General features: G+C 45.6%; 1 protein-coding gene across 3 annotated transcripts in view; it reads right to left on the bottom strand.

Moving 5' to 3' along the window:
- Positions 1 to 9,971, bottom strand: part of Alg9 (ALG9 alpha-1,2-mannosyltransferase) — a 71,257-nt gene continuing 61,286 nt past the window's right edge. For all 3 annotated transcript variants that reach the window (XM_021172705.2, XM_029481947.1, XM_029481948.1), the window contains one exon: positions 1 to 796. In XM_021172705.2, coding sequence (XP_021028364.1) covers positions 673 to 796 — 124 coding nt within the window. In that variant the 3' untranslated portion in view covers positions 1 to 672. The remainder of the gene's footprint in view (positions 797 to 9,971) is intronic.

Below are 9,971 nucleotides of genomic sequence, written 5' to 3'. Positions count from 1 at the left end.
TTCCCAAAAAGCCATATAATTAAGACCAGTTTTAAAGAAAATAAAAGGAAAGTTAGAGGCATCATAAATAATATGATTAGGTCACAGTTCTTCAGTGGTCGCCTTTTTCCTGAGCTTCAGGACAGTGTCAGTCCTGCGAACACTTTAGAAGCCAAGTCTTGCTGCCGGGAAAAGGCCATATCTGGTTGGCAACTAGGCTGAGCTGCTTTTCAGCAGTAGGATTTGAAGAAGGCCTGCTAGGAGCTGCCAAACAGCTCTGAGAGAGAAACCATGTAGTCTAAGGGAGGCTTGGTAGTTCTCAGATGCAGGCCAGAGAGTGGAGAAGGGTAGCCCACACCGAGTTAGGTCCTTTCGCAGTTCCTGCAAGCATGTTCTGCTCTTCTCCCTCCAGTGAGTACCTACATCGAGAACAAGGTGGAGTGGAGCACTGGACTTCCCCAGGAGTTAGGACTGTGCCTATCTGCAGACAGCTCACATACAGAACAGACCCAGGAGCAGGAAGTGTGTGACTTTGATTAGACTTTGACATAGACCATGACGAGCTCAGAGCACCAGATTCTGGCATTCTTGGTGGACGACCTTTATTACAGCTTTAACAGGATGCCTTGGAGGAAGTCGGCTCCATGGAAGCCCTAGTTAGCACAGGCTGTCCTCTGGAGTCATGGGGGTGTGCTAACCTCCACTTTTCTTCCTGCTCGGCTTTGCTTTCCGAGGCTTCAGGATGGTGTAGTTCACATACACCGTGTACTGATCTGACAGGAAGGGAACATAGAATGCCCGAAGCAACTTGGAAGACCTGAAAGAGAAAAGAAAGGGGGTGGGGAGGAATTTCATCATTTTACTGATGGCTCTGAAAATAATTAAAAGAAACCAAGCACTACATCAAGGATAATGTTTTATACAGAAAAACATATGAATACAGAAAAGTCTACTATTTAGGTACCAGATCATAATAATAGACTATATACCTTGTTACTCAAGCCAAAACAAAAAACAAATAAACAAACAGAGAAAAATCTGTCTCCTTAATAAGTCTGAACAGACTAGCAAGAGCTATGGGTCTGCATTTTGCATTCGAATTTGACACAGACAAGTTCCAGGGCATACAAAGACTGTGATGACTGAAATCCACTCTTGACACCCAAATAATTTCTGAATCTAGAAAAATAGAACAAAATATAGAATTATAGAACAATTATGTAAATGTTCAACCAATTCTGGCTCCAGCTCTAAGTTACCCAAAAAGATGAGGAAAACTGTGTCCTGGGGACCTGTGCAACGTCCCAGCAGTGCCAGAAGCAAGCAGCAAGTCTATGCACAATCATGAGAGCTCAGTATGCTCTTGAAAATTCTACTCATGGCTGAAGTCTGAGAATGGGGGAGTGATTTGGTTTTAAATTTGCTTACTCCATTTAATAAATCTACGAGAAAGGTGGCAATGACACCAGTTTCAGAGAGCAGAGGTTAAGCCTACTCAAGGTCACGGAGATTAAGCAGTTTGCTCAAGTTCATGAAGTGACTAACAAGAGCCTCATTTAAGAGCCGCATCCAGGTTTGATTCTAGAGTTTGAAAGCTTTACCATTATGGCTTAGCCTGAGGCCTGCAGATTTATCCTTCCTGAACAGGTTGTAATAGCAGCTCCAAGTGCATCAAGTCTTACTTCCTGACTGAACTTTTCAGTCTGAAAATCCAAGTTGGCCCAGGTACTGGTACCGGAAATGAGATAGCTGAAGGGTGTCCACGGCCGGTCCTTTTCCAGATTCTAAACTTGTAAATGTCAGGTCGATGTGGCATTTGCACTGGCAGCCTACCTCTGGGCTTGGCAGACTCCTGCAATGCCTGCACACAATGGTATCGCACTTGGCAAACACACCTCTTAGAGACACTTCCCAACTGAGACGCTGGCAGTGCCCTGTACTCAACAGAGACACACTTCACCTCGACAGCCAACAGCTCAAGGGCTTGGGTAGAGAAAAGAGGCTTAGAGGAGACTGGAGATAAAGCAGGGCTCTTGGGAGCAGAGTAAACAGGAAGAGGATGCACCTGGCTCAGACAAAAGTTAATTTCCTCTTCTTGCTCACAACGCACAGATAAAGTGATGTTCCGAATAGAAAGCCTAAAGCCAGCACCAATTCCCTCAGGTCAGTGGCCATCCCAGAGAGGACTCCTGTTCATTAAGTCAGACACACTCGGTTGGACTCAAGCCCTGATCAATGTCGGGGTCTGCAGAATCAGCTCTGTTCTCCTTTTGGATGAGCTCTGCAGCAGCTACAGAACAGACTAAACCACTGGAGGCGCTTATACTCTCCACCGAACACAGTTCAGAATCCTTCTTTCAATACTTTCCACCTCTAATGTCATAAGAAAACACTCCACAATCCTCAAAGTAGACAGACAGACAGACAGACACACACACACACACACCAAATACACACACACAGATATGAGTAGCGGACAGCAGTTGTCCACTGACACAGGGACACTGATGTACAAGCAAAGTTCACACTGCCGTCTGCAGGTGCCTTGTAAGGCTAGATGAATGGCCTCAAACTCAAGAACTGAGAAGTTGGGTCAGCACCTGCTGCCAAGCCTAGCAACCTGAGGCTGATTCCCAGAACCCACATGGTAGGAAAAGGGGACAGACTCATCAAAGCTCCCTTCTGAACTCACAAGCTGTCTTCTTTGGGTTTTGTGTGTGTGTATTTTTTTTTTTTTTTGGTTTTTCAAGACAGGGTTTCTCTGTGTAGCCCTGGCTGTCCTGGAACTCACTCTGTAGACCAGGCTGGCCTTGAACTCAGAAATCTACCTGCCTCTGCCTCTCAAGTGCTGGGATTAAAGGCATGCGCTACCACCGCCCAGCGCCTAAGGTGTCTTCTAACTTCCCATGTTCATTCCTTCCCCCTCCCCCACCATAACACACAAAATACATTGTAAATGTGATTAAAAAATAATCGATCAGTAAAAAATCAGCTCCTAGCACAAAGAGAAAGTATCGTATTTTCTACCCAGTCAGCCTTGGCCAGGAAGGACATCATCGTGCAGTGTTTGCACTGAGACCCTGGATGATGCCCAGTATAATAGAGAGACACGCCCTATGCCCCACCCATCGTTCAGTTTCCAAAATGCTGTAAGATTTTAATTGGTACAATTCGAAAGTGGACGAAGGAAAGGACGAAGTGAAGGAAAGGACACAACAGAGGAGCACAGATGACAGAGACATTTAAAAGTTGTTGGCCAGTCTAGTTAACTTTTAAACTCTAAATACAGAAAAAAAAAGTCTGAAATAGGAGAAAATGGAAGTTTGTGAATCACCAAAGGTTTCACCCTGTTTGATGAAGCAAGGATAAGGAAAGCCAGGAGCACCGATGAGCTGGATTTTATTAGTGACAAGTCTGAAGCCATCCATCTTTCACGATGGATGTGTCAGGTTCATGCACAGCAGCCAGTAAGCAGCTGGCTGAAATCTGGGACATCCATCTCAGGAGTAATGCATGTATATATGTGTGTTCCCAACAAGGAGAATATAGGATAAAAATTCAGAATATACAGGCCAGGCATGATGGCACACATCTTTAATTGCAGCACTTGGGAAGCAGAGGCAGAACAAGCCCTCTGAATTCAAGCCCAGTCCAGACTACAAAGCCAGTCCCAGTAGTTATACGTCTGGCTATACCTTGCCTCGAGAAATAAAACAAAAAATACCCAGTGTGTGTGTGTGTGTGCGTGCGTGTGTGTGTGTGTGTCCATAACCAAAAGAATAAGGAAAAGTTTCATGTATTATATTTTCTTTCTTAAAGGCTTATTTTCATGTGTACAAGTGTTTGTCTACATGCATGTATGCGTATCACATGCATGCCTAGTGCCGAATAGACCGGAATAAGGAATTGGAACTGAGTCACAGACAGTTGTGAGCCACAATGTGGGTGCAGAGAAATGAGCGCAGGTCCTCTGTAAGAACAACCTGTGCTCTCAGCTGTCTCGCCAGCCCCCATTTATTATATCTTCAAATGAATCTTTCATTACCCTCCAACTCCTGTTTTTGTAAATGATTTATAAAATAACTTAAAAACATAAAAAGCAGACAGGGTCTATTGGAACAAGACCATGAGTGTTGACGACCATTTTCCTCGTGTGCTAACAGGTAACACCACAGAAGCCCACATATTTCAAAACACAGAACATACATCACCAAAAGCACTGACTAGGCTGAAATGGAAGGCCCACTATGTGTTACTGCTGGGTATAAGAAGCAAGCTGAACCAATAAGAAAGAGAAAGGGGACTGGGACAGGGTATCTACAAACCTTCCAGTAGAGGACTGCTGTCTAGAGTGTGTGAGCGTCCTACAGTTCAGGATGAGTAACTCAGCGGGAAAGAACTGCCAAGGAAATGAATAGCAAAGAGAAATGCACACAGCTAATGTGATCTGATGGAATGCAAGCCTGGACAGCAACTCAACAACCATGTTTGTGGAGCTGGTGAGATGGCTCAGCGGTTAAGCCATCTTAACCGCTGAGTTCTTTTTTTTTTTTTTTTTTGGTTTTTCGAGACAGGGTTTCTCTGTGTAGCCCTGGCTGTCCTGGCACTCACTTTGTAGACCAGGCTGGCCTCGAACTCAGAAATCAACCAATGGTGACTCACCACCATCTGAAATGGGATCTGATGCCCTCTTCTGGTGAGTCTGAAGATAGCGACAGTGTATACACACACACACACACACACACACACACACACGTAATAAATACATATTTAAAAAACAACCATGTTTGCAAAAACTATGAAGTCTGACTATACCTAATACTAGTTCAGAAAGATCAAACCCTCTTGTCTGTGAAAGGTTAAGTCCACAGCCACACGCACAGGTGTCTGTAGCAGAATCAGTCAGAGCAAGCAGCATGCATCATGGGGCTTTATTGCTTTATGAAGACTCGTCTGTTCATCTTCATGCTTCACAAATAACTCTTGCTTTCTGCTTACTATACCAGAAAATTTCAAACATATAAAGTTGGCAAAATGTTACTTATAGCATTTAAAGCGAACAGACAAATGTGTCCCAAATTTAGAAAAAAATTACATTCATGTATGTATGTATGTATGTATGTATTTTGAAGATAGTGTCTCACTGTGCAGCCCTGACTAGTCTGGAACTCACAGAGATCCACCTGCCTCTGACTGGGATTGAAGATGTGCACCATCATGCCCCATCCAGAAAACCTCAAATTCTCCAATATAGACAGACAACTATATATGAAGATCTGCATGCTTGCCACAAAGCCACGCCATCTTCTCTCAATAGGCTAATGGTCTCATTGACTTCGTATCCGTATCTGATGACAAACGCACACAGCCGTAACTTAGCGTGTATGCTCCAAAGCACCAACCAGCACACAAGCTGAGAAGAGAAGTCAAACGCTGAGAACTGGATAGGACAGGGAAGCATTCAGAATACATCTTTCCATCTCAGACACCTCACTGGAGGTGTGTAGTTGTCTCACCTCTAGTGACCCTTCTTCCAGTTCCTCTGGCTCAGGGGACCGCCAGGTCTTCCCAGTCTGTCATTCACAATGTGTACAGACTTATTTGTTAACTTGCTGGATGCCACTCTATTCCTACATTTAGATCTCGGGGACTGAGTATGCCTTACCTATGCCTGGTACAATTGTATGAACAGTTGTATGAACAGCACACATGTTGGAAGGATGGATGGGTAGCTGAAGGATAGGCAGATAGATAAAGTATATCACACTAAAGAATTCAGCTGCGCTCAACCATGCTGAGCGCCATCAGGTGACAGCATAAATGCAGGTATGAAGGGTAGATAATAGACAAGTCCTACTCCCAGTGAGGAATCCCAAGTCCAACAGGTTGTGGTTTGGGTTATACATCTTGCCAAGGACAGACATGAAGTGAATCAAGAGACACCCCAACTCTGCAGTGTTCACCCAGTGTGGAGTCATCGGAAAATTAGCACTAAATTCTAAACACAGCATTCAGCAAGGAGGATTTTATAGGCAGATCTGAGCACAAAACTATAAAAGGAGAAAGCACAAGGGTCTCGTCAGAGCACAGCACTGAGCATCCTTTGAGAGCACAGGTCTTCTGCAGCCACCACACAGAGCCACTAATGGCTAATGACTTCCAGAAGTAAGACAGATGCTGCTATGATGATAGCGTGCCCACCTCTCAACTGCGAAGGAATGAGTCTGTGGGCTGTCTGACTCGGTTTTTAGAACAAGTTGGCTAGAGTTCCCCTGGTCTGACACTAGCTGCTGTTCTACATCTCTTCCTTCTTTCATCTGTTCTGACACAGAAAGAAGGGAATCCCTAACTATGATAGTTTCTCCACCATTAGTATCTGGAGCAGCTTTAACTGTTAAGAAGACGTGTTATACTACGTTGTTTCTGAAGAAGAACAGCTAAGCACTGGAAGATGGAGTCTGCATACATGCACACATTCACACATGTGGAAACATAAATCACATGATCACAAACTAAGACAAAACGAATACCTATCAAAGTTCATGCCACAAGGCCTGTAAGGAAATGCCACAGGCCTTGTGAGCTGAAAGAACACACGCGTTGAACATTAGAGTTGTTCAGCAAAGGATAGCAGGCTGACTATAACTGAATCAGTAAGGAACAAGATGTAAGATAGGTGTTACCATCATAGAAACCCAAACACTCTACCCCAGGAAGAGAGTCTCTTAAGCAATGCTGGAATGGATCAGCTATGCACAAAGCATGTCCAAGCAGTACAACTAGCTGACAGCTCAGAATGTGCTCTGATTCAATGACTGTCCCATTTATTGGGGTCTGAGAGCACCCTGCTGTGGAGACTTAAGTCTGTACTTGCTGACATGAGCAGAAGACTGGCAGCTAGTCGCCACCCCCCCATCCCCCGCCGAAACCACCAGCTGGTGCAAGTGGAAATACTGAGTCTTTGCTTAGACCGACAGCCTTGTGACACTCAATGGGTTTCCCTCCCATTTCTACCTGTCTGTCTGTCCATCCAGCCACTCATTCCCTCACTCAAACATTAAAACCACATTTAGCCTTGCTGGTTCAGCCCTACTGAGTACTTCCTGGAACTGCTCTTTGCTGTCTCTTCCATGTAGTGTACTTTTCAGTGAGATGTTTTCTATACCTCTCAGTGCAGAACTGGCCCTTCAAAGCACCTTCAGCTCTAAAGACAATCTGGGTTTTCCTTCACGTTCAGTCATACTCAACCTATCCTTTACTGAGCACTGCTAACTTTCAAAAGGCTTGTATGGGCAAACATAAGGGTGCTTTAACAGCCTTTGGCGGGGACATGGGATAAGGACATGGCTTTATAGTCAGTAAGCACTCCAGAGATAATTCACACCCCTATTTCACAAGCGTGGACGCAGGAGCATGGCTAACATGCTGTACTTGCTGGAGGGCCTGCCTAGGGACAGGACACGATGCTGCATCTCCAGCTTTTAGAACTCTCCCGTGGAAAACACTCCTGATTCTACAAGTGGAAGAAAATGCCAGCCTCTCAAATCAGATGATCTGGTCTGCTTCCCTAGCATCTAATGCTCATCTTCCACAAGGAAATGGAGCTTCAAAAGCAAAAACAGGTTCTGTTTTCTTCTCAAACATTTTAGTCCTAAATCCATGAGACAGAGCAGAGCAAAGCAGGAAACTACACAGTGTGGGAGGGAGGAGGGAGGGAGCTACAGTGGCCCATGGGATGGCGGCACAGCTGATTCAGAGCGCCCATGTTAACAAAGCAATGGCATTCTAGAGGCCAAATGACCTGTCGGGTTCTAGTTCACAGAGTTTGCCAAGTCGCCCTGACCCATGTGACTGGTATAACACTTAACTTTCAGCACTCTATCCAGCACTCGGGCCACCGTGCTGACCACTCAGAGTGACCTCCAAGGAGCTGTGAGGTGGCTAGGTCAGAAGTCTACTGAGGCACAGACATGGGTATGTAGGGACTCATGCGCCTGACGTGGACAGCATCTGGCATAACACCCTAGCTTCTGCACCAGTCACCTTTAGCCAACATTCAGAACAGCGGGGTTGGGAAAGACTTGCTGTTAGGCAACTGGAGCCTTCTGACCTGCCGTCCTGCCAAGGGTTGGGGGAAGTGCTCTTCAGTCTTTTCCCATCTGGTAGTGAATGAGGGATACAGGCAGCACACGACAGTGTCTTGCAGGCTCAGCCCTGCTCCTCAGACCCTTATCTGGGCTTTATCCCTGTGGCAGAAGAGCACTGGAAACCATCTCAAGAAAAAGACTCTAGAAGCTTTAAAGTTTGAAATAAACAACGAGCATACTTCGCCGCAACAGTTTTTCTTTCATTAAGGTTCAGGCTTCTGACAAGACCCTTACCTTGCTCCTGTCTCCTTTTCACCAATACATAAATCCAGCTCTAAGAAAGTAAATCTAGGGGCTAGAGAGATGGCCCAGCAGCGAGGAGGACTTGCTGTGCTTCTGGGAGCTGGTGTTCAGTTCCCAGCAGCTATACCAGGAGGTTCACAACCACCTGCAAATCACGGTGCATACACATACATACATGCATTCATGCATTCACACACAGATAAAAAAATAAGTAATAAAAATGTAAAAATAATAAAAAGACTGTAAAGCCCACCAAGTCATATGTTTAAGAGCCTCTATTATGCTGAGAATCATAAAGAAGCTGGAACAAAACTGATGTCAGTTGCTTGTCAGTTGCTTGGTCCATTAGCTTAAAGCCAGGGCCAACCTGAAGCACTGAATCTCCTCGTCCATCTACAGCACTGGCTCAGTGAGGAGATGTGGAGATGTCTTTCCACAACAACAGAAAGCAGAGCTTGCTGGACTCCACAAGGGACTAAAAGGTTTGTTCATTTTGCTCTTCCTAAATGTCAGCAGATTTGAATGATTAAGGAACTAAGACATTAGGCAACATGCAAGGAGTTTGAAGCCAAATCTGGCCAAGGGTAGCTATGTTAGATGGAGATCTTAGAAAAGTATTTGTGGGAAATGGGGAGGGGGCAGGAGCTGAAGGGGAGGCAGCAGGCAGAAGCTGACAGAGAATGAAAGACTGTGAGAGCAGTGAGCTGACAGTGTAACAAGACATGAATTCTGACGTTCCTGTTTCTCCTCAGCATCAGTGAGGGAGGTGAGGCACACAGTGCCTGGCATACAGAAAAAGCACTAGAGCCCACCACTCGCTGGTCGTGTGGAGAAACTGATTCAATGGCTTCTTCCCAAAAGACCAGATACCATCTGCAGTGTGCATCAAAGCCTGCCAAGGATGTGGTCTCCTTTCCACCTGGGTAGGAAGGGGAAATGGCCTCAGGGCTGCCCCTTTCCCTCTAGTAAGAAATCTTTGAATTGAAAAATAATTCAGGAGGAGAATGGCATTAGAGAAGCTGTGGAGATTTTATAATATGTCCATACATTTTTTGGTGCTTCTGTCAGAGGCAGCACAATCCTACTCTTCATCCCTTAGCATGGTGGGGCTTGCTTCCCACCAGCAGCAGGATGAGGGAGAAGTCTTCCAAGGCCGAGTTGGAAAAGCAATGGAGTGCAGCCCCTATGTAAAAGGAAAAGCCACAGGCAAGAAGTATGGGTGATGGCCTCCTCTGAGAGCTAGCCGGGCGCTAGTCTCAGGGGCCAGAGGTGTGGGTGAGAGAGTGGCGATGCCCCAGTTAGCATCTGATGGCCAATGCAAGAGAGACCCTGAGGAAGAGCTGGCCAGATGAGCCAGCTGTGGTCTTCCTTTACAGCTATAAGAATGAGTGACTGTCACACTGCTTCCAACTAACCTACCCTCACAACACGTACTCTGGTAAACCTGTTATTGTACAGAAATAAACAGTTCTGCCTCTGCTGGCTCCCACTAAGCAGACCTCCCTATCACAGAGCACACAGACCACCCTATCACAGAGGACACAGACCACCCTATCACAGAGCACACAGACCACCCTACCACAGAGCACACAGACCACCCTA

This window comes from Mus caroli, chromosome 9, assembly GCF_900094665.2.
Source record: "Mus caroli chromosome 9, CAROLI_EIJ_v1.1, whole genome shotgun sequence".
Classification (NCBI taxonomy): domain Eukaryota; kingdom Metazoa; phylum Chordata; class Mammalia; order Rodentia; family Muridae; genus Mus; species Mus caroli.
The sequence above is the reverse complement of the archived record's forward strand: the minus strand, read 5'-3'. Positions and strand labels throughout refer to the sequence as shown.